The 24901-nt window shown below is 50.2% G+C and overlaps 1 protein-coding gene across 6 annotated transcripts in view; it reads left to right on the top strand.

Annotated features, from left to right (window-relative positions):
* The window catches only part of MLLT6 (MLLT6, PHD finger containing), a 109535-nt gene that overhangs the window by 52262 nt on the left and 32372 nt on the right, over positions 1–24901 (top strand). For all 6 annotated transcript variants that reach the window (XM_082197182.1, XM_082197180.1, XM_082197179.1 and 3 more), the window contains exon 8: positions 5997–6095. In XM_082197182.1, coding sequence (XP_082053308.1) covers positions 5997–6095 — 99 coding nt within the window. The remainder of the gene's footprint in view (positions 1–5996; positions 6096–24901) is intronic.

Genomic DNA, 24901 nt, shown 5'->3' with positions numbered 1-24901 from the left:
TCAGTAGGAAAGCAGCAGCAGCAGCAGCCACAGCAGACAGTGCGTCTTCACTGGCTGCCTCTGCTGGCTGCCCCCTTGACTGCGGCTTGATGTACCCCAATCCCCTCCCACTCAAACCATGCAGTGGAGGTGACTCTGCTTCCTCTCCTTCCCCCACCCATCTGATCTCCACAGCTGCCCCTTCCCTCATCCCCACACCTGATCTGCAGGCACCCGACCCACACAATCTCCTTGACTGCTACTTCCCTCATCCCCACGCCTGATCTGCAATTTCAGACATTGTGATATATCAGAATAATGTGATGCTTAGCTGCTGATATATCACGATGTTGAAAACCAGATAACGCTCAGACCTAGTCTGTTTTTTTAGTACAGTATACCTAAAATCCTTTGCTTGTTAGGAGCTACCCCACATTTTGTTCCAAAAATAAATAAATAAATAAATAAATAAATGCAGAGGTAACTACCATAGAGTTTTCAAAACTTTCAAAAGTAGGGGGTCCGTGGCTTGGGTTTTGAAAAATAAGGGGTCCTGGGTATTTAGCTTATTGGGAACCACTGGCGTAGACAAGTTCATAAAGGATAATGGCTACCTGGACTATTAGAGGCAGTATGTCTCTGAATACTGGTTTCCCAAATGCATCTAGTTGGCTGCTGCAAGAACAAGATGCTGGACTACATGGGCATTTGGTATTATCCCACAGGGCTCCTCTTATGAGACCAGTGCTTTGAATTATACCTGGAAACAAATTGGAATTCAGTGAGGATGTTTTCAGCCCTGGAGAAATGTGATCCAACTGGTGATTCATTGATTTGCATAATTTATTCTGCTTACCATGAGCGCAAAGAGGGGAAAGAGCTGCCTGACCATTGGAATTCTTCTCAGGCCTCTGCCTGGCTTTTGGTCACAGAGATTTTGCCAGGCGTTAGCCACACACTTTGTCAAGGCTGTCCCTGGAGCCACAAGCAGGGCTGAGTGTACTCCACTCTGAAGGGGGTGGGGGGACCTGTTGTCAGGAAATTCAGATTCTGTGCCAAGAAAAGTTGACTTCTGCAACATGTATAAATCATGCAAATGGAGGACATTTTCATGGTTTGCTTTTGCTTTTGCTAGAAACAGGAGGGGTGAGGTCATTGATGCACCAGTCTCCACTCTTGCAAATCTTTTTCAGCTATCTCTGGTTGCAAATATTTCCTCAGCCGTTACCCACATATTTCCGTGTATATCTTAAAATCCATAAAGACCTAGACAGCTGCATTTTAAAAATGAAACTTGAGATTCTCAGGAAACTGAATTTCTATACCCACTACGCAACCTGCATTTCTCTTCTGTGATCTTCCAGAATTGCAGCATACAAAAAGTCCTGATCAAGAGCTAGGAGTTTGCTTTACAAAAGAAAAGGTGTTCTTCACAACACATGTGGGTTTTGTTCAGGGGCGCCGACTTATAAAAAATATTGGGGGGGCCCATACCGGGGTCCTGCCACTGCTTCGCTCGGGTAGCCGGGAGAATGCAGTTCGAGGTGGCGGTGTTGGGGAGAGACCCTCGCTCAGGGCGCCACGAGACTTGGCGGCCGGCGGCCTATCTGGGGGGTTTTGGAGCGTATTTCGGTGGAGCGATTGGGGAGGAGGGGGCTTGTTGCCGGATTCTTCAGCTGGGCCGGAGATCCTCTGGGCCGAGTTGTGAGCCCGGCCTGCTGAAGGGAGATCCAGCCGATTGCGCGACGGGGACGGCCGGGGCTCTCCGGCTAGGGCGCGCGGCTGGCTGGCTGGCTGGCTGGCGAGGGAGCAGGTGGGGAGGAGGCGGGGGTCCTCACTCTCTTAGGAAACGCACCCGCGCGCCCGATTGCCACGAAGTCCGAAGGGTGCGTGTGTGGAATTAAAAAGCAAAAACGAGATACGGGCAGGGCAGGCAAAGAGTTTTCCGCAAGAGGATGGAGGGCAGGTTGAAGAGAAAATCACTCAGGATGAGACAGTCAAATCAGCCATGATAAAATGGGCTCAGGATATTGGGTATAACATCATGTTTGAGGACTGGGAAAGGTTATGGACCACCGGAATGAAATTCACGGCATGTAATGCCTTGAAGGAAAATATTATGAAAATGATTTATAGGTGGTACATGACCCCAGTCAAGCTTGCAAAAATATATCACCTGTCTGATAATAAATGTTGGAAATGTAAGGAGGCTGAAGGGAGATTCTTTCACCTCCGGTGGACTTGTCCAAAAGTGAAGGCCTTCTGGGAAATGATCTATAATGAGTTAAAAAAGGTATTTAAGTATACCTTTCCCAAGAAACCAGAGGCCTTCCTCTTGGGCATTGTTGGCCAGAAAGGGTTAAAGAAGGATAGAACTTTCTTTATGTATGCAACTACAGCAGCAAGAATACTTATCGCAAAATATTGGAAGACACAAGATTTGCCCACACTGGAAGAGTGGCAGACGCAATTGATGGACTACATGTAACTGGCTGAAATGACTGGCAGAATCCGAGATTTGGGAGAAGAAACAACGGAAGAGGACTGGAAAAAAATTAAGGACTATTTACAAAAACAATATAAGTTGTATGAATGTTAAAAATTTACACGATTCGGAAACTATAGCTTCAGCAATTAGATTTGGGAAACAGGAAATTATATTTTAAGTAAGAAAAGGTCAAAATCTAAGGTAATACTATGTTTAATTTAAGATATAAGTAACTGATGAAAAGTATGTTAAATTTAGAGGTATAGTATTTTAAAAGTACAAAATAAGGTACGAAACAAGGTAATAATTTGCTGATATCTTTATTATAAAGAATGCAGGGTAAGGGAGATGCGAGGAAGTCCAGTTAGTTATATAAAAAATGTGTTGAATGGTTGGTTTTCTTTTCTTCTTTTCCTTTTTTTCTTTTTCTTGTTCTTTTACTTTTTTCTTCAGTGTATGTTTCTAACTTTGTATTTGAAAACTTAATAAAATATTTATATAAAAAAAAGAGAGAAAATCCTTTCGCTTTTCTGGGGTGCAGGGAAGTCTCAGAGCCGGAGGTTGGGGAAGGGACCCCCTTTGCTCTGCCCTCTTCTCCCGTCTTAGATTCGCATGGGGGTCCCCGCCCGAGCTTGCGTGGCCACCGGGCCACACAAGGGCCGCGCTCTACGCGGCGCACCTTGCTAGCCGCGCAGCTGTCCTCCGCGGCTGCGGAGCGGCCCTGCACCGGTGCCCAGCCCCTCTGGGCGCCCGCTGCGCTGCCAATGACAAGTGGGCGACGTCGCGGGCGGGGAAGGCGTCGCTTTCTTTCCTGATCCTTCATCCTCCGAGTCTTCCAGCCCTTTTTTGGGTTGGAAGCTCGTCTCGTTCGCCCTTCTCCTTTCTTCACCCTACGTGCAATTTTCCTCCCTCGTCTCCCTCCCCATTTCTCTCCCCTTCCTTCCTTCCTTCCTGACTGACTGACTGGCTTGGGCTTCGGCTCGGGCTCGGGCTTTGGCTCTGGTTCGGGCTTCGGCTCTGGCTCTGGCTCTGGCTCGGGCAGCCACAGCGTCGGCGGTGTTGGCGATCGGCGGCGCGGGGGGGATGGCCCTCCCGGGGGAGCCGGCGCTGCTCAATGGGGTTGCCAAGGAGACAGGCCGGCCGCCCCCCGCCGCGCCGGTGCCCGTTATCAAGCTGGTGCGCGCCGGGCGCCCTATAAAAGCCGCGGACGCGCCAAGCGTCGACAGGCAGAGCCAGCGCGGCGATGGCGCTCTGCTGGAGGGGCGCCCGAGATTATTGGGGGGGCTGAGCCCCCCCAAACGAATTTTTGAGGGGGCTCGGGCCCCCTCAAGCCCCATGGAGTCGGCGCCTATGGTTTTGTTTGTAGCACAGGTGGGCAAACTATGGCCCCAACCTCATTTTATGCAGCCCCCAATGCCTCTTGTAGCTGTCCCATTCCTCTTTAACTGCGCAGGCCTACATTTCCCAGTATAGGTTTGAATCATCCCCGCAAAACAGTGACACTCTGAAGGCAACCTAAATTTAGCAGCGATTGCTTTATGTCCTTCTAGCATAGATTGCAATTAGGAGACACACCTAATTCCTGTGCGAAGCTTGATTGCTTGTTTATTTAGCGATTATCGAATTTTATACCTCATTTTTTAAATAAAATACTATAGTCAAGGTGGGTTATAATCGGTTTAATACAGTGTTGGAGTTCAGACACAGCATGCTAGTTTATCAAGGCAAAGAACAGCAGAAGCGCCACAGGTTTATGACACAGGTGCTAACACCTGCAGAGACAATGTAGGTTGGGTAACAGATGCCTTGTAAGACTACTTAGCAGGGTAAGAAGAAAAGCAGGATGTACACAGCAAGCAGACTAATACCCAGTCTTCTGATGTGGGATTAGATGCCATCCTACCTCTTTTCCGGCAGACGTGCCTAACTATCCCACTTCCTTCCATTCTTTTCCAACTCCTTTTTCTCCCCCAGTTCAGCTACTGAAGCAATTTACTCATCTAGCTCAGTAATATCTGAGTGGCAGCATCTGTCCAGGGCTTCAGGTACAGGACTTTCCCATCATCTCCTTCTACCTGATCTTTTTTTAACTGGAGAGGCCAGGGTGCAAACTTACATGCAAATAATGTGCTCTATCACTCAGATACATTTTCTTTCCCTCAATCTACATAAAAGTTGTGAACGAATCAGGTCTGTTATAGGAACATGGACCTCTGACATGTGATAGTTGTCCTTTAGCCATGGCTATCCCCGTTAAGCCACAAGAGATTAATAATAATAATAATAATAATAATAATAATAATAATAATAATAATTTATTTATACACTGCCCATCTGGCTGGGTTTCAACTCTGGGCGGCTTCCAACAAAATATTAAAATACAGTAGTCTGTCAAACATTAAAAGCTTCCCTAAACAGGGCTGCCTTCAGATGTCTTCTAAAAGATGTGGCTGGAACTAAATGTCACACACATTAAGGGGGGGGAACCCACAACATCTTCCTGAACCCCGAGACAGCAGGAGCTTGCAAATTTATGCAATGCGCCCCATGAATGCAAACTAAGTCTTTGAAACATTAGGGAGAAGCTGCCCTTGTACAGAATCATATGGACAAGTGGTTCTTCCAGGGGACCTGGCATGTTCTATAACTAATGAAAACGACACTGCAGAAAGAGGGGTTTTGATATTGGGCACAGATTTTGTAATGCTGTTTTATTCATTTCAAGAAATGAAATCAAGTTTCTAGTCCCTGAAGCAGGAAAAAGAAGCATGAATAACAGTTACTAAGCAGGGTTCCCAGTGATTCACTGGATGGTGTTTGAGGACCTCCCTAAGCCTCCCAAGAAATGTATAAACCGTAACAAAAATTAAACAAATATTTTCAAAACCATTTAATTAGCTGTTTTCAGGATGTAGTGGCCAGCTTTTCTGGGCAGTGAAAAATCTCGAATAACCTTTTCTTGGGGGGGGGGGGATTCCTTCCAGTAGCACCTTAAAGACCAACTAAGTTAGTTCTTGGTATGAGCTTTCGTGTGCATGCACACAACTAACTTAGTTGGTCTTTAAGGTGCTACTGGAAGGAATTTTTTTATTTTGACTATGGCAGACCAACACAGCTACCTATCTGTAACTTTTCTTGGGATTTAGTGATTTCTTTATTTTTTAAGGAGAGGCAAAATTCAGGTGTCCTCTGATGAAGCTGATCCAGGAGAAGGAATTCCCGGTGAATAGCTGGAGGGCCTTGTATGGTGTATATGCATGTGTGTATATGTATAATCTTAATCTGAACCTGATATGGATTTTTGTCATGGATCTGCATGCCAGATGTTGTCTGCACCTGGAGGAGCGGTTACTCCAGGCAGATGTTTTTGGTGACAAGCCAGAGTTGCTGTGGATGGTGGGGATAGAAATGGCTTCTGAGATATACACTCTAGACTGTCATCCTCGCTTGATGCCTTCCCCTTAGAGCTTCCTTTCTAACTTGCTGCTGGAAGGGTGGAAAACATTGTCTTTTGCTCTTCCTTTTGCAGAGTCGGAAAGACAAGGAAAGGCCTAAACAGAAGCACAAGAAGCATTCGGAATCACCCACAAGTCTCACACTGTCCTCCACTCCCATTGTCACTGAAAAGGTAATGAAAACCCCATGCGAGGTGCTTGCAATGGAGCACCAATATTTGTTTGTTGGTTGTTTGTTTTGGCAAGTGATATTTGGTATCGGTGTCTAATATTCAGCCTCTTGAAAAAGCGTAGAAGTTGTTTTCATTTTTCAGATTCAGTTTTTCTGGGTGTACAAACAAGATTAAACTGTCCTATGATCTTTGGGTGAAGGCTGGTATATAAATTTTAATAATAATAATAATAATAATAATAATAATAATAATAATAATAATAATAGTTTACCCGAATACAGGACCCAGTGTTTTATACACAGCCCTCCCTTGAGAGTGGAAAAAATAGATCAAGCAAGAGAAGAAAGAAAGATAGATGTACAAGTCCTTCCTTGCTGCACCTACTCCAATTTGTTTCAGGTCCTAATTGCACACATTCCCCCAATGCTCTTCCCTTCACTTCCCTACCACAAGCAAGCTCTGAGCCCTGAGAAGCTCATATTGCAGCTGTCTGCTGCTGATGACATAATCGCTAAGCTAAACCCTTGAGTGATTTCAGAAGCATGTCACAGCTCGTTCCTGAAGAACATGTTTCACTTCAGGCCTTCCGTAGCATTAATAATCTAATCGCAGAGCTTTGCTTTGCTCTCTCTCTGTCTCTCAAGCCTGATTGTAAACCAGGTGAAATGACTGGGCTACATTTTCTAGGGCCAAATCTCACATTACTTAATCTGCATCAGGGTTAGCCCATTAGGCTAAGTAGGGAAGTGAAAGCCTGCTGGAGGAATTCCATTTCCAGCTCTGTTTTCCAAGCCTCTGGCAGCAGATTTTCTATGGAAAAATCAATCTCTTGGCTTGAATTTCAGGCAGTTCTGTTTGTACTATGATTGCTTCAATGCTGCCAATTGCTTGGTTCAATAAAAAGCCCCATATGTGTTCACACATAGGTTTTTGTTCACATGCGTAATACATAATAATTGGGCTTTGAGGCTGGAGATGGGCAGTGTTTTTTTAAAGAGCTGAAAGTGGTCCAAGAGAGAGGAATCTGTTTCTGTAGTCATTGCACACATACTTCTTTTGTCCTACTGTTACCTCTGGCCAAACAGGTTTTGCAGGGTTTTGAAACAATACAAACTCCTGCAAGACCTGTTTACCGGAGCTAAAAACGGGATGCGTGTATTTGCTGCTGAAGCAGTTATCCCTCTTTCAAACCACTTGATCTAGTTCCATCCTTAAGATAAACATTTTTACTTACTTTGTACCAGATTGCACTGGGCACGGTAGGCTGTTTGAAAGTGTGCGTATTTTAAGTCATGTATTGAGATGATGTTGCTGGATTTTGTGAGATTGTAGGATGTGGTTTGATGTTCAGATACCACAAAAATGCAGCTGGTATGAAACAAAGTGATTAGCTGTGCAATCTGAACTCCCTCAGGAAGAAGGGTAGGATATAAATTTAATAATAATAATCTTATGTATGTCTACTCATGCATTATTGGAGGGGATTATTGGGTTATCTTTAAAAATTTTTATTATTGTATATTTTGTGTTTTCTATATTGTGATTTTATGTTGTGAACCGCCCTGAGATCTACATGTATAAAGTGGTATGGAAATTTAATAAAATAGTGGCAGGAAGTGCCAGCTGGTTACCCACTCTGAACCTTGCCAGCTCTTGGACCTATGCTCCTTATAATGTAGCTTAGGGGCTCAATGTTTGGGGGCACCAGCGGGCTAGGAAATCGGCTTCCTCCCTTGAAGACCATAGGAACAAAATAATGCATAAATCTGCAGCAGGACCCTGAAGTATGGTTCTCATTAGTTTGCAACGGGCCTCATCCATACAGGTGCAGGGTGTGGAGCATATAAGCGGGACCCTTAGTAGAGCTTGCTTTCACTTCTTGAAAACATCATTTGTTTAACCATCAGAAACCCCTCTGCTAATGAGTAATTCCTGGGGAAACTGTCGTCTGCCCTGCAATCCTATCCTGCTTAATTAAACTAGATTGTTTTAATTGGATCTAGCCTAGCCTGAATGTGGATTTGTATTCTTGTGGGATTAGTTTAGTTCAACTGTTGTTCTCCAAAGGTTTGTCCAGAAGGGGCCTGGTCACCCCCTTTCGCCTCTTCACTTGGAAACGCTGTCTATTTCATGTGAATGAATTTAAACATGTGTGGAGATGCTTAACAGAGATTGTAAGCAGCCACATGGATTGGATGAGGAGCTCAATGTGTGTAAGCCCCCACCACCATATTGTTAATGTTGATAGACTAAGTGCTTGGTGACATCTTCATATTGCAGGTAAATATCAGTCATGGATAATCTGTGGAAAAAAATATTTAGTGGAGGCATGTAAATAGAGTTTCTAATGTCATTTTGTGATTAGAACCAGAACCAATGGGGCCAACTGCAGAGTTTTGTAATGTGTGAACACTGGGGGCAAGAGATTAGAAACCACATGGTATACCATGGGTAGCCAATGTGGTGCCCTCCAGATGTTGCGGACGACCAGGGACGTGGGTGACGCTGTGGTCTAAAACACTGAGCCTCTTGGGCTTGCCAGTTGGAAGGTCGGTGGTTCAAAACCCTGTGACGGAGTGAGCTCCCGTTGCTCAGTCCCAGCTCCTGCCAACCTAGCAGTTCGAAAGCATGCAAGTGCAAGTAGATAAATAGGTACTGCTCTGGTGGGAAGGTAAACAGCATTTCTGTGCGCTCTGGTTTCCATCAGGTGTCCTGTTGCGCCAGAAGCGGTTTATTCATGTTGGCCACATGACCCGGAAAGCTGTCTGTGGACAAAGACCAGCTCCTTTGGCCTGAAAGTGAGATGAGCGCCGTAACCCCATAGTCTCCTTTGACTGGACTTAACTGTCATGGGGTCCTTTACCTTTACCTTTGTGGATGACCTCATCCTAACATCTCTGATAATTGGCCATCGTGGCTGTGGGACGTATCAGTGGCCAGAGCCAATATTTCTGCACTCTCAACCCTTTCCTAAATTCAAAGCATATTCCTTGTTCAGAAATACTAACCAGCTAATCACAAACTGAATTTTAACAGCAGAACAAGAACTCATTTATGTTATGTGTCTCATAGCATCCAGTGTCAATGACTTCCATTAGTGAAATGCACACTTTCAGTCTTAACCTGCCTTCCTGGGAATATTTTCGATGAAGAGAGAGAGTTAATAATCCCCCCCATGTGTCCCTCTGCTGTTTGTAAGCCTCCAAAGTGTCCGTCCCTTAGACATTGTGGAGCACAGAATGGGCTGAGAATCTTCACATGGCACTTTTCCCACTCTGCCACCTGCGTGGCTCCAAGAATCCTGGAAGGAGTTAAAATTGGCCATTAAGAAAATTATGTAGCTGTGTAAGACAACCTGTTAGGAGGCCCAGAGCTGGAACTGCAAACAGCAGGATATCTCTCCAGGTCAGGACAAGGGTGAGGCCACAGAGATATGTGGGAGACCCAGGGGGAGGGTGGTAGGGTGGGGCTGGGGGGCTGTTTGAGACAGGTCAGGATTACACAGCATTAGTGAAATTTCTCTTTGGGGCCTGTCAAGGGTTCAAAATGAGCACATCTAGGGTAAAGCAGCATAGTGCATGTAAGACAATGCCTCTCAAATCCAAAGATCTGAGGATAGTTTAAAATAAGTGTGTGGTGATTGTGTGAGCGCTTGCTCAAACACACAAACTAGGCTTTTAATTTAGCGTATGTTCCTGTCTATAAGATGCCCCCTATTTTGGGGAACTCCAATTTAAGAAAATGGGGGGGGGGATACTATCTGTGTATAAGACGAGCCCCAATTTTGAACCTTATTTTAGAGTAAAAAAACACAGTCTTATACACGGAAAAGTACGGTAGTTTAGGAGTTGTGGTGTTTCTCCTGTGCCATCCATGTACATGGCACACAATAACATGGGGAAATATGACAAGATACCTGCCCCAAGAAGCTTACAATCTACATATTAACAACGGGGGTAAAGCACTAGAGGCGGGGGAGGGTGGAGATAAAGCTGTTCGGGGGCGACTGTGAATAAGCAGGAATATGCTTACAACATGCTTAGACTCCCTTTCAATTCAGGATGAGGACTAAATGATTTATTTTTGCTACTAATAAGCAGTAATGAGTGCAATATAATAATGAATCAGTGTTGTTGTTGTTGTTGTTCTTTTACATTTCTGCCCCCCGCCATATCCAGGTTAGACATAACATTGTTAGCAAATTAAAGTCCAGAAACATGAAAAATACAGGTGGAAACAATTGTTCGAATGTTTACTCATATGTTACAATGTCCTGTTTGGAGATATTAGCTGGATTGCTTAGAGGGAGGGGAAGATAGCAGACTGTGTTTAGGGAACAGGCACACTTTCATCATTGGGGAGAGCTGCCCCCCCTCCACCTGCAGTTTTTTTAAACCTCAGAATTGCTTATTGCACTATCACTGCTTTATGGAGACATTCATGCCTTTCTGGCATCGAACGCAAACTACATCTTGGATCTCTTTGCATGCTTGGAAATTTAAGGAGCAAGGACTCCAGTGTTTAATAGGCCTGGAAACAAAGGCTCAATAATGAATGTGCACATACAGAGGTAAGCAGCTCACCCACTTGCTCAGCCACAGCTCTTATTTTACAGCTGTTGCTATATCCACATGATGCGCACTGAGTATCCCTTGGGATACATTCATGTGCAGGTAACATGTGGCCAAAGCCACCCGTGAATTCAGCTGCAGCTTCCCACCAAGAAATTGTCAGACTGCAGGTGGCACATTTCCTCCCCTAACCCAGCGATATAGGAATTGAAACATTTGCTTCCAAGTAGCTGCATCCACACACGACCTGATGAGCCCTTGGTGAGGGGAGTTGTCGTCCTATGAAGGATACTTTGAACTTCTGAATTAGCAGACCGCACTTTCAAATACAGTGGTACCTTGGTTTAAGAACATCTTAGTTTATGAACAGCTTGGATTAAGAACTCTGCAAACCAGGAAGTAGGTGTTTTGGTTTGTGAACTTTGCCTTGGAAGCAGAACATGTTTCGCTTCCTGTTGAGTGTGTTCCATTTGTAAATTGAGTCCCCCGCTGCTATGGGAAAGCACGCCTTGGTTTAAGAACGCTTTGGTTTAGGAATGGACTTCCGGAACCGATTAAGTTCGTAAACCAAGGTACCACTGTAAGTTTGAGGAGTCTTAGTTTACCATCAGGTTCATGAACATCTCTGGAGAGTGGGGCTGCAATAGCTGTGGGTGTTTACAGTTTGGGGAAGAGGAAGAATGGCTTTGGGAGTGAGAAGGTGGTTGGGGGGGTTCTTGGGTACGGCAGCTTCCGTGCCCTCTGCCCCCATCGTGGATGAGGTGAGACTTGCAGACTGAGAACACACTTAGGTTGCGTCCAGTCTTCCTGAGAACTCTGTCCAAAGTGGGCATGATACTGTTTTAGGGTAGTGGGTCCTGTGCTGGTCTTGAATCCCCAGCAAATGCCCGATTTTACCATCCAGGCGGCAGCAGCAGGGCTAGGAAAGAGTGGCAGCCCTTTGGGCAAATTTGCAGCCTTCACTCAGTCAGCAGTGATACCTCTGGCGGGGCAATAGGGGCAGAGTGCTACTGAGATCTCTGCCTTAAGATCATAAACAGTGGCAAGGGTTGCCATATTTTGAAATGGGCAGAAGAAAAATGCAGGGCAAAGGCAAAACCACTTGGACCTGTGTCTAGAAAAGCACAGGACAAGCGGAAAACTGCTCAGACCCATGCTTTCTAGGCACAGGACAAGTGGAAATTGCCCACAGATAGGGCAATAAAAGAAAAGGAAGCAGCCAGAGCTCCAGTGCTGTAACTGAGGGCTCAAAGACACCAAAACGACCCAGTTACCTGAATAAATTAAATAATACTTAAGCTGCTTAGAGTGCTTTGGTGTCTGGGTGGTGTCCTTACCAGGAGAAAAATAATCTGGATTAATCCTAATTACCGTATTTTTTGCACCATAACACTCACTTTTTTCCTCCTAGAAAGTAAGGGGAAATGTCTGTGCGTGTTATGGAGGGAATGCCTACGAGTGGCATGCCTACGGATTTTCCTCCTCTAAAAGCTATGTGCGTGTTATGGGGTACATTGGTGGAACATGGACATCATAGTGGGAGCAGACACAAATGCCCTCTCCCCCTGCATCCCCACCCTCCGCTTGTCCCTCAGCAGCTGGTATTCAGTGGAGTGGCTGAAGTTTAGCCATTATGACTAATAGCCATTGACAGACCTGTCCACCGTGAATTTTGTCCAGTCCCCTTTGATCTAAGCCCACGGCTATCAGCACATTTGTGGCAAGTTTCATACATCAGATAGGCACTCATGCAGAAATTTACCAAACACAACAGAGAGACCCAGTGTTCCCCAGGCAGCAACAATTTATATATTGGTTTAACACTGTAGTCTCTAGACAGTGTACAAGCAGGTTACAAAAGACACAGCAGATATGAAATTATTAGAACTCTTGTAGGTCAAATATTTGATACATACTACTGAGCTGATAGCTGAGCTCCTCCTGCTTTCTCCCGAGCATTGAGGTTCTGTGTAATACCCCGGAGACTCTTGACTCTGTTGCTGTCTTCCTGGAGATATTCATATCTGCTCAAGTCACAGCCTATCCTTTTGTAGAATCTAGAAGAGTATTACCAGGAACTTGGGAGTGAAAGCCCACCTCTCCTGAGGCACGGGAGTCCCATTGCCCATTGCTAAATGCCACTCAGGCTATTAAGACGTGGCAGAGATTGAGGAGCTTCACCTATTTCCTGGACCAATGAGGCAGTAGCAGCAACAACAAGAGAATATCCTCCATCCCAATGAAGAAAGGCCCAGCTGGGTAGTGGACTTCACTACTCAGCCCAAAGCAGGTGTTCCCACTGGCGCTCCATCAGCTTCCTATGGTTATGTACCGGTTGGGCATATACGATGCAACTATGCCTACATACATGGACTGTTCCCATTATCTCTTGTAAATAAGATGATAGTTCAAGGACAAACAGCAGAGGTGTTAACTGGATTAAATTTTCATATGTACCATTCAGGGATGTGTCCAAGACGAAATCCTACTGACTCACTGTATCCATAAGGACAAAGAGCCCTTTTGTACATGGGCTGCTAAGTAAGAAATAGGCATATAAGTCCACCTTATGAATTGTATTTTCGTGGCACATGCTGTAGTGATAAGTCTGGGTTGGCCCAATTTCCTTCTGTTTTGTGCCCTGGCCCAAGAAGTAGAGTGGGGTGGATGGAATAAGTTCTACTACGGGCACAAAACAAACTGGGAATCCACCTGTCCAAGATTTAAACTATCCAGTGAGTTGATACAACTTCCCAGAATGCCAAGACTGTCCAGATCACAATGATGCCCTTCAGATTCCATGGGAAAGCTGCAAGTTTTCAGATATGTACAGACAAGGTCTTGTTCTGATTTGAGAATGGAATCATAGAATCATAGAGTTGGAACGAACTCAAAGATGTCCACATTGACGATGGTGTCAGTGTTTAGCAAGTATTTGGGGGTGGGGAGTCCTGTGAATCCTCTGTGCTGGGCGCATTGATAATACCATTAAAATGCAAATTCAGTATTTTGTTTCAGAGTTTATCCTGTGTGACAGGATACCTGGCCTACCGCTGGAATGAAATGTCAGCAGATTGGGAGAGTTGTGGGCTACTGCCAGCAATTCACTGCGAACTTAGTTGCCTTGTTGGCTAACCTTTTGACTGATTTGGTCGCGGGGGAAACAAACCATGTGGACAGATACTTTATGGACTTCCGTTTGCAACACATCCCTGCTGTGCTGTGTGCAACAAGCTTCAATAAACTGTCCATTGTTCACACTGATGCCTCTAAGTTGTTGTGCCTGAACAACAGATCCCTCCCATACTATCCCTGAGATGCAAACTCTCCCATCACGAGTGAATGAAAATAATTTAAACTCCACAGGGTGAGAGCATGCTCTGGTTTAGAACTGGGCTCCTCTCAGGTGAGAGAGGAGAATTAGATAGTCGATTGCGTGTGAGGCATGACTCCATTAATGCTTCAGAGATGGGTAGAATCTCTTGCCTGTGTATGCTTGGCAGCGATCCTTTTTGGGTCGTAACATTGAGTGTAAGTGGTTTTGTGTCCGAGTGGTTGGTATGATTGCAGTGGTTGTGAGTGAGGTTGACTGAGTGCTTGGGTGAATAAACGTGTTGCATTATGCTGCTTTGCAATGCTCTCTGGTTTTGTTTATAGTGATAACTGTTTCTATATGTGGATGTTGTTTGTGCATTTGTTCTGTTACTATATAAATAATTTGAGATCGTTTTTATTGTACTTATTGTGTTTATATATTTTCAAATGCCTTTTTTTCATTCAGTATTGTGAACTGCTTCGAGGTCTTTTACTAGTAAGCAGTCTGTAAAGGCAAACCATCATGGTCACTGAGAGAGAGGCTGTGGCAACAACCAACATTAATTAGGGGAAGGTGTCTTCATTACACATAAACAACCCCTGCCCCTCCCTCACACAGTGGTACCTTTCCCTCTAGGGCTTCCCTCCCACTTCCTTTAAGGTGGTTCATCAGGCCAGGCAGCGCCATGATACATGGGATTCCCCCCCCCCCCATGAATCACTGCCCTGATATCTCTGATCTCTAAGGAGTTACCTCCCAGCCATTAATACCTGGACAACAAATTCTTATTGAGTTCATTGTCTCACTTTTTTTCTCAGTCCCTGCAAGGAATTATGGGGTCACCATTTCTGGAATGGAGTGTTTTGATGAGGGTGTTCTGGAAAGATTATCGCTGCTTCTTCTTCGTGGTTTTCTCCCCTTTTCTCTCCCTCCCTCCCTCTCTCCCCCTCCCATGTGTTCTCTTGGCTTATACTAGTGCAATTAGACTCTCTCTTTCATCACCCATGGAGTCGCCTGGTTCACGGAGCTGTCTGGAGCTGACATGCTAAGAAGATTATTCTCAAGGTCTCAGTGAAACTTAAAACCTGGCTGCTTAGCTTGGGTTGTAGACAATTAACCCTCTTGTTTCCTTTAAATAATAAAAAAAGAGGGAGAAGGAAGCCCCATCAGACTTTTATTGCATGTAGACAATGAGGGAGAAGGAAAAGAGTCTCATCAGAGATGAGGCAGCCTGATCCATTTTTGGGAAATTACCCCTCTCCACAAACACATCCATGTAAATAAACATGGGGAACGGTCCATCAGGCAGTTCTGCACAAGTCCCATTGAAATTGTCATAGAATCATAGAATTGGATGGGACCCCAAGGGTCATCTATTTCAACCCCCTGCAATGCAGAAAGAGCTGTGCAAGAGTGCAATAGTTCATTTCACTGCAGCTTAACAATAACAACAGCAATTTGTTATTTCTACCCCGTCCATCTGGCTGGGTTTCCCCAGCCACTCTGGGCGCTTCCCAACAGAATATTAAAAACATGATGTCAGAGCTGCTTCCAGATCCTAGCTCACAGAGGATCACGCTAGCCAGCGATCATTTAGTAAAAGTCTTTATTGAGTTACATTTTCCATTCTCAAGCTGCTGCGTGCAACTCTACGTCTAATGGCTAGATCGGCGAAGTCCCGTCTGAGTCTCCGCCCCTTGCGCACCAACTTAATATCCTAGCCCTGCTCCACCTTTTCCGCCTGACTGTTCTCCTCTGGGTCCCTCTGCCCCCCGGGGTCTCTTCCTTCCTGGATTCTTCTGACGCCGACCCCCCGGACTCTCCTGTCTCCTTGCGCCGGGCTTTAGGACCTGGCTCTCTTTCAGGGCTGCCTACTGCGTCACTTCCCTGTGCATTTGAACTTGGCGCGCGCGCCCAACTTTCCACTTTCCGTCTGACCGTTTCTTCGCTCCCCGATGGAGGTGTGGCCACTCCTGACTCATGCCCTCCCCCCTGTTGTGAGCTGCCAGCGCTTGATCCCTGGCTCTCTTCCTTTTCCCTGCTCTCTGGCGGTGACGCTGGTCCCGATTTCCAACTGCTCTCCTCTGAGTCCCCTCTGGCTCTATCTCCCTGGGGTGTCCCCCTAGGCTCCCCCCTTACCATGGCCACTGGTGCTCCTTTCTGTGAATCTTCTGATTCACTGGAAAGACTCGGAGATCTCGGGTCGTCGTCATCACTCATCTTTTCCTCTGCCTCCTCCCCCTCGCTCTCTGTTTCCTCCCTTGCCCTTGCCTCTGCTCCTGAACCCCTGACATCCATCCCCCCCTCGAAGCCCCCCGCTCCCCCCTCCCCTCCTTCCGTTGCGGGAGCTGGGTGCTGCTGCGGCAGAGGGACGAACGTCGGATACCGTTCGCTTCCCGTGGTGGGCCTCCATTTGAAGTCTCCCGGTTCTTCCTCCCTGCTCTCGTCGACGACGGTCACCTCCGCGTCCATCTCTGTGCCGCCGTGCTCGAAACCAAGGTCGTCCCCGAAAACGTCCATGTCCGTCTCTCCCTCACTGCCTCCTGGCGGCGTTGCTCGTCCGGGACCTTCCAGCCACCTCTTGCGCCACTGCTCCTCTGGTCTATCGTCCCACCAATACGAGGGTTCTGAGGCAGATCCCGAGGGTGACCCCTCCGGGGAACGGGCATCTCGTATCGGGTCCTCGTCCGAGTCGAACCCCCGGAACGTGCTTGCAGAAAGTGTGGGAGTGAAAAGCCAGTCGTCGAAAAGGTCTGCTGGCATTGGTCTATGTGGGAAGAGGGCATGAAACTCGTCCTTGAGCAGAGGTTCGTCCAAGGCGTAGCCCGGCACCCAGCTGTTCGCACTGGCCGGGGTGCCCTCCTTGGCGAGAAGGTATTCTACTCCCTCTTCCCCCCACCTGGAGTCCAAAATTTCCGTGACTTCGTTGATGCGCTCCTCCTGTGCCACCCCCGCGTGCCCGGTTCTTTCCCTGAGCGGACTCGGCGCCGTTCCGGGTTCCTGAAACCTGTGCGGTGCCTTGTAGGGAGTGAGCACCGATCTGTGGAACACCGGATGCATTCTGGAACCCTCCGGAAGCGCCAGCCTGAAAGCCACCGGGTTGACCTGCTCTTCGACTTGGTAGGGCCCCAGTTGCTTATGCCCTAGTTTCTTCTTGGCCAACGACCTGGCCGGCACTGCGTGGGCTGCTAACCAGACCCAGTCTCCCACATGGATCTCTTCGCCAACCCTTCTGTGTTTGTCCGCCTGCACCTTGTATGCGTGTTTGGCCAGCTCCAGGTGCCGCCGCAGCTGATCGTGGACCTCCTGCAACTCCGACGCGAACGCATCTGCTGTCTGCGGCTCCCCCTCCACCATTCTTTCCAGTCCCGGGAAGGTTCTGGGGTGCCTCCCGTTGTTGGCGAAGAACGGCGTGACCCCCGTGGACACGTGCTTCGTGTTGTTGTAGGCGAACTCGGCGAGCGGCAGGTAATCCACCCACGTCGCAGGCTGTTGATTCGCATAGCATCTCAGGTACTGCTGCATGATGGCATTGACCCGCTCCGCTTGCCCGTTGGTCTGCGGGTGTCTCGCCGACGCCAGGTTGATCTTGACGTTTAGGAAGCCCATCAGCTTCTGCCAGAAATTCGAGATGAACTGCCGCCCGCGGTCGGACAGAATAGACCGTGGCAGACCGTGAACCTTGAACACGTGGTCTATGAACAGTTTGGCGGTTTGTTCCGCCGTGGCCACCTTCGCACACGGGATGAAATGTGCCATCTTGGAGAACAAGTCCACCACCACCAGCACGGCCGTCTTGCCCCTCGAGCTGGGCAGATCCGTGACAAAGTCCAGGGCCACTCTCTCCCATGGTTCGACCGGAGTTTGCAGCGGTTCCAACAGTCCGGCCGGCGGTCTGTGCACTGGTTTGGCCCTCTGGCAGGTGTCGCACCTCGCCACGTAGTCCGCGACCTCCCCTCTCATTCCGGGCCACCAGAAATCCCTGGCGACTAATTCCACCGTCTTCTCCTTGCCAAAGTGCCCGGCAGTGGGCGCGTCGTGCAGCTGATGCAGTACCTTGGCGCGAAGTTCGTCTCCCGGCACGTAGATGGCCCCTTTACGGATGAGCAATCCATCTCTCAGCTGGAACCCGTCGGTCGCTGCCGTGCCCCTTTGCACCTCTGCCATCTTTGCTTGCGCGAAGGAGTCATTCTGCAACGTTCGTCGCACCGCCTCCAGGTCCACTGTCGCCGCAGCGCACGCCCACACTGTTGGTGCGAAGATGTGCATGGCGGCCGCTGGCGTGGCGTCCTCCAGATACTGTGGCTTACGGGAGAGCGCGTCCGCCATGATGTTGGTGTCCCCCGGGACATACTCTATTCGGAAGTCGAAGTTCGCAAAGAACTCAGCCCAACGTATCTGCCTCTGATTCAGGAACTGTGCCGTGCGCCAGTGCTCCAGATTCTTGTGGTCCGTGCAGACCTGCACCGTGTGCTTGGCGCCGATCAGGAAGTGCCTCCACGCTTTGAATGCTGCATGAATGGCCAGCAACTCCCTGTCCCAGATGGTGTAGTTCTGTTCGGACTTGCTGAGCTTCCTGGAGTAAAACGCCCCCGGCCGCCAAACCCCCTGCGGGTCTCTCTGCAGCAGGACTGCTCCCACGGCTCTGTCCGAGGCGTCTGTCTCGACCCTCATCGGCCTGCTGGGGTCGACATGCAGCAGCTGCTCTTCCGACGCGAAGAGACGTTTGAGTGCCTGAAAGGACCGCTCCGCCTGCTCCGTCCAGATGAACTTCTTTTTCTTGGAGCTAAGCGTGTCCGTGATGGCCGCTGTCTGCATAGCGAAGCCTTTGATGAACTTGCGATAGAAATTCGCGAAGCCGACAAATCGTTGGACCTCCTTCCGGTTGCGCGGGCTTTTCCAATCCAACACCGCTCGAACCTTGGCGCTGTCCATGGCGAGCCCCTTGTCAGACAACTTGTAGCCCAGAAAATCCACCTCCGTCACATCGAATTGGCACTTCTCCAGCTTGGCGTAGAGCCTATGCTGCTGCAGCCTGCTCAGCACTTCCTTGACGTGTCTGTCATGCTCCTGCTGCGATTCCGAAAAGATCAGGATGTCATCTAAGAAACAGACGCACGTCTTGTAGAGGAGCCCCGCCAACACGTGATGCATGAACGCTTGAAAAACGTGGGAGCCATTTTGCAATCCAAAAGGCATAACTCTATACTCGTAGGTGCCCAGTGGCGTGAACATGGCTGTCTTCCACTCATCTCCCTCCCGCATGCGAATGAGGTTGTACGCCCCCCGCAGGTCTAACTTGGTGAACACGCTGCCCTTCCGTACCTTTGCGAGGAGGTCGTCGATTCGGGGCATGGGGAAGTCCGATGGCTTGGTCACACTGTTTAAGATGCGATAGTCCACGACCAGCCTTTTTTGGGGCGTGTCCCGCTTCTTAACAAAGAATACAGGACTGCCCCCCGCTGCCTTGGACTCCCGGATGAAACCGCGCTCCAAATTATGATCTATGAACTCTTTGAGTTCCTGCAGTTCGTCCTCAGACATGGAATACAGCTTCCCTTTAGGCAGCGCCGCCCCCGGCAGCAGGTCAATTTTGCAGTCATATGGTCTGTGGGGGGGGGTAGCCTGTCTGCCTCCTTCTCGCAGAAAACCTCCAAAAATTCTGCGTACTTGTGGGGAATCGCTTGCAGCGTGCCTAGCAGCAGCTGTGACTCCTCTTGCTCACCTTCCTGCCGGGGCATGATGCAGTGTTCAGCACAAAAGGAAGAGCCGAAGGTCAGCTGCCTCTGGTACCAAGCCAGCGTCGGGCTGTGCTTGTCCAGCCAACTCATGCCCAATACAATAGGCGTGTCCGACAGTTGAGTGACGTTGAAGCTGATGATTTCCCTGTGATTTCCAAGCCGCAGCACCATAGGTGGCGTCTGCTTCACCACTTGCCCCCCTAGCAGCTCCCTGCCATCCACCGTGACAACCTGCAGGGGCAGCGTGGCAGGCAGCAACTGTATAGCGTGCCGGTCGACAAAGTCCTGCCCTATGAAGTCTGCATTGCTTCCCGAGTCGACGGTGATTGGCACATCCATGGTGATTCCATTGGGTAGCTGGAGCGATGCGGTGAGCCTCACTACTGGCTTGGGCGGGAGGGGGTCCATGGGCGGTAAAATCCCTGGGGACTGCTTCACTGACACGTCTGGCTGGGCCCCAGTGCCTCTTCCTCCAGCCAGACATCGTCGTTTCCCTGCTGTGGTTCTCCTTGCTGCGTTGCTGCAGTCACCATTGCTGAGGCTGCAGTGTGCTTGTGGAGCCTCCGGGGACACTCTTTCGCCATATGCCCTGGATCCTCGCAGATATAACACTTCCTGTTCCCTCTAGGAGGCTTCGCTTTCACTGCTGCCGGTGCTAGGGCTCTGGCTGCTGACTGAGCCCTTGCACTTCCAACCTCCATCAGTTCCACCCCTCCCCCTGTTGGAGGCGTGGATTGCGCACGCGCTGCTTCTCTGGGAAGGAAGGAGGAGCCCCTGGCTGGTTCGCGCCCGCTACGCCCTTCGTCCCTGCTCCACGGACGTTCTTCCAGCCGCACCCCCACCGCCAGCGCCCTCTGAACGATCTCCTGCGTGGTCCGGGGTCTCTCCCCCCCTCGCAATTTCATCTTTAACCGAGCTGTGCAATCCCTCCCAAAACAGGTCTCTTACCGGAGCCGAATCTCTGTCCCATTCCAGGGCACTGACCAAGGCGAAAAAGCGTGCATGATACTGCCTTACGCTGGCCCTCCCTTGTTTCAATCCATGTATCTGCTGCCGAGCAAGATCCACGTCAATACTTGATAAGAAACATCCATCCATCGCTTTAATAAAGGCATCCGCATTTTGGAGCGCCGGATCCCCATCCCTCCACAAATTGCGCAGCCATGCTTTAGCATCTCCATGCAAATGAGACATGATGAATCCCACTTTCTCTTGCTCATCTCTAAAGTCTCTTTTCAGCAGTTGCAGTGCACACATTACATCTGCTCTAAAGTTGGGGTACTGTTGCAGATTCCCATCGAAGTGAGAGACCAGACCGCCTGTTCGTCTCGCCAACCCAATTCCCTCCTGTTTGGGTGTCAGTTGCCCTTGCTTAGTAAGCATGTCCAACCTGATCTGGAGATCCCTGCAGGCGGCAGCTGCCTCCTCCTCTCTCTTCCTGGATGCGAGAGCCTCGGCATTCAGTTGTGACACTGCTTCTCTGAGTTCCGCTATCTGCTGGTCAGCCGTCATGTCGTCTGCCGTTCGTGAGCTCGCTAGTAGGCACCTGCTTCTCTCCTCTCCTCGAGGCTGTAGATGCCCACAATTAGTGAGACGGGACTTACTGTCAGAGCTGCTTCCAGATCCTAGCTCACAGAGGATCACGCTAGCCAGCGATCATTTAGTAAAAGTCTTTATTGAGTTACATTTTCCATTCTCAAGCTGCTGCGTGCAACTCTACGTCTAATGGCTAGATCGGCGAAGTCCCGTCTGAGTCTCCGCCCCTTGCGCACCAACTTAATATCCTAGCCCTGCTCCACCTTTTCCGCCTGACTGTTCTCCTCTGGGTCCCTCTGCCCCCCGGGGTCTCTTCCTTCCTGGATTCTTCTGACGCCGACCCCCCGGACTCTCCTGTCTCCTTGCGCCGGGCTTTAGGACCTGGCTCTCTTTCAGGGCTGCCTACTGCGTCACTTCCCTGTGCATTTGAACTTGGCGCGCGCGCCCAACTTTCCACTTTCCGTCTGACCGTTTCTTCGCTCCCCGATGGAGGTGTGGCCACTCCTGACTCATGCCCTCCCCCCTGTTGTGAGCTGCCAGCGCTTGATCCCTGGCTCTCTTCCTTTTCCCTGCTCTCTGGCGGTGACGCTGGTCCCGATTTCCAACTGCTCTCCTCTGAGTCCCCTCTGGCTCTATCTCCCTGGGGTGTCCCCCTAGGCTCCCCCCTTACCATGGCCACTGGTGCTCCTTTCTGTGAATCTTCTGATTCACTGGAAAGACTCGGAGATCTCGGGTCGTCGTCATCACTCATCTTTTCCTCTGCCTCCTCCCCCTCGCTCTCTGTTTCCTCCCTTGCCCTTGCCTCTGCTCCTGAACCCCTGACATCCATCCCCCCCTCGAAGCCCCCCGCTCCCCCCTCCCCTCCTTCCGTTGCGGGAGCTGGGTGCTGCTGCGGCAGAGGGACGAACGTCGGATACCGTTCGCTTCCCGTGGTGGGCCTCCATTTGAAGTCTCCCGGTTCTTCCTCCCTGCTCTCGTCGACGACGGTCACCTCCGCGTCCATCTCTGTGCCGCCGTGCTCGAAACCAAGGTCGTCCCCGAAAACGTCCATGTCCGTCTCTCCCTCACTGCCTCCTGGCGGCGTTGCTCGTCCGGGACCTTCCAGCCACCTCTTGCGCCACTGCTCCTCTGGTCTATCGTCCCACCAATACGAGGGTTCTGAGGCAGATCCCGAGGGTGACCCCTCCGGGGAACGGGCATCTCGTATCGGGTCCTCGTCCGAGTCGAACCCCCGGAACGTGCTTGCAGAAAGTGTGGGAGTGAAAAGCCAGTCGTCGAAAAGGTCTGCTGGCATTGGTCTATGTGGGAAGAGGGCATGAAACTCGTCCTTGAGCAGAGGTTCGTCCAAGGCGTAGCCCGGCACCCAGCTGTTCGCACTGGCCGGGGTGCCCTCCTTGGCGAGAAGGTATTCTACTCCCTCTTCCCCCCACCTGGAGTCCAAAATTTCCGTGACTTCGTTGATGCGCTCCTCCTGTGCCACCCCCGCGTGCCCGGTTCTTTCCCTGAGCGGACTCGGCGCCGTTCCGGGTTCCTGAAACCTGTGCGGTGCCTTGTAGGGAGTGAGCACCGATCTGTGGAACACCGGATGCATTCTGGAACCCTCCGGAAGCGCCAGCCTGAAAGCCACCGGGTTGACCTGCTCTTCGACTTGGTAGGGCCCCAGTTGCTTATGCCCTAGTTTCTTCTTGGCCAACGACCTGGCCGGCACTGCGTGGGCTGCTAACCAGACCCAGTCTCCCACATGGATCTCTTCGCCAACCCTTCTGTGTTTGTCCGCCTGCACCTTGTATGCGTGTTTGGCCAGCTCCAGGTGCCGCCGCAGCTGATCGTGGACCTCCTGCAACTCCGACGCGAACGCATCTGCTGTCTGCGGCTCCCCCTCCACCATTCTTTCCAGTCCCGGGAAGGTTCTGGGGTGCCTCCCGTTGTTGGCGAAGAACGGCGTGACCCCCGTGGACACGTGCTTCGTGTTGTTGTAGGCGAACTCGGCGAGCGGCAGGTAATCCACCCACGTCGCAGGCTGTTGATTCGCATAGCATCTCAGGTACTGCTGCATGATGGCATTGACCCGCTCCGCTTGCCCGTTGGTCTGCGGGTGTCTCGCCGACGCCAGGTTGATCTTGACGTTTAGGAAGCCCATCAGCTTCTGCCAGAAATTCGAGATGAACTGCCGCCCGCGGTCGGACAGAATAGACCGTGGCAGACCGTGAACCTTGAACACGTGGTCTATGAACAGTTTGGCGGTTTGTTCCGCCGTGGCCACCTTCGCACACGGGATGAAATGTGCCATCTTGGAGAACAAGTCCACCACCACCAGCACGGCCGTCTTGCCCCTCGAGCTGGGCAGATCCGTGACAAAGTCCAGGGCCACTCTCTCCCATGGTTCGACCGGAGTTTGCAGCGGTTCCAACAGTCCGGCCGGCGGTCTGTGCACTGGTTTGGCCCTCTGGCAGGTGTCGCACCTCGCCACGTAGTCCGCGACCTCCCCTCTCATTCCGGGCCACCAGAAATCCCTGGCGACTAATTCCACCGTCTTCTCCTTGCCAAAGTGCCCGGCAGTGGGCGCGTCGTGCAGCTGATGCAGTACCTTGGCGCGAAGTTCGTCTCCCGGCACGTAGATGGCCCCTTTACGGATGAGCAATCCATCTCTCAGCTGGAACCCGTCGGTCGCTGCCGTGCCCCTTTGCACCTCTGCCATCTTTGCTTGCGCGAAGGAGTCATTCTGCAACGTTCGTCGCACCGCCTCCAGGTCCACTGTCGCCGCAGCGCACGCCCACACTGTTGGTGCGAAGATGTGCATGGCGGCCGCTGGCGTGGCGTCCTCCAGATACTGTGGCTTACGGGAGAGCGCGTCCGCCATGATGTTGGTGTCCCCCGGGACATACTCTATTCGGAAGTCGAAGTTCGCAAAGAACTCAGCCCAACGTATCTGCCTCTGATTCAGGAACTGTGCCGTGCGCCAGTGCTCCAGATTCTTGTGGTCCGTGCAGACCTGCACCGTGTGCTTGGCGCCGATCAGGAAGTGCCTCCACGCTTTGAATGCTGCATGAATGGCCAGCAACTCCCTGTCCCAGATGGTGTAGTTCTGTTCGGACTTGCTGAGCTTCCTGGAGTAAAACGCCCCCGGCCGCCAAACCCCCTGCGGGTCTCTCTGCAGCAGGACTGCTCCCACGGCTCTGTCCGAGGCGTCTGTCTCGACCCTCATCGGCCTGCTGGGGTCGACATGCAGCAGCTGCTCTTCCGACGCGAAGAGACGTTTGAGTGCCTGAAAGGACCGCTCCGCCTGCTCCGTCCAGATGAACTTCTTTTTCTTGGAGCTAAGCGTGTCCGTGATGGCCGCTGTCTGCATAGCGAAGCCTTTGATGAACTTGCGATAGAAATTCGCGAAGCCGACAAATCGTTGGACCTCCTTCCGGTTGCGCGGGCTTTTCCAATCCAACACCGCTCGAACCTTGGCGCTGTCCATGGCGAGCCCCTTGTCAGACAACTTGTAGCCCAGAAAATCCACCTCCGTCACATCGAATTGGCACTTCTCCAGCTTGGCGTAGAGCCTATGCTGCTGCAGCCTGCTCAGCACTTCCTTGACGTGTCTGTCATGCTCCTGCTGCGATTCCGAAAAGATCAGGATGTCATCTAAGAAAC

Source organism: Podarcis vaucheri, assembly GCF_965113315.1.
Source record: "Podarcis vaucheri genome assembly, chromosome: 13".
In the NCBI taxonomy this organism is placed as follows: Eukaryota; Metazoa; Chordata; class Lepidosauria; order Squamata; family Lacertidae; genus Podarcis; species Podarcis vaucheri.
The sequence above is the reverse complement of the archived record's forward strand: the minus strand, read 5'-3'. Positions and strand labels throughout refer to the sequence as shown.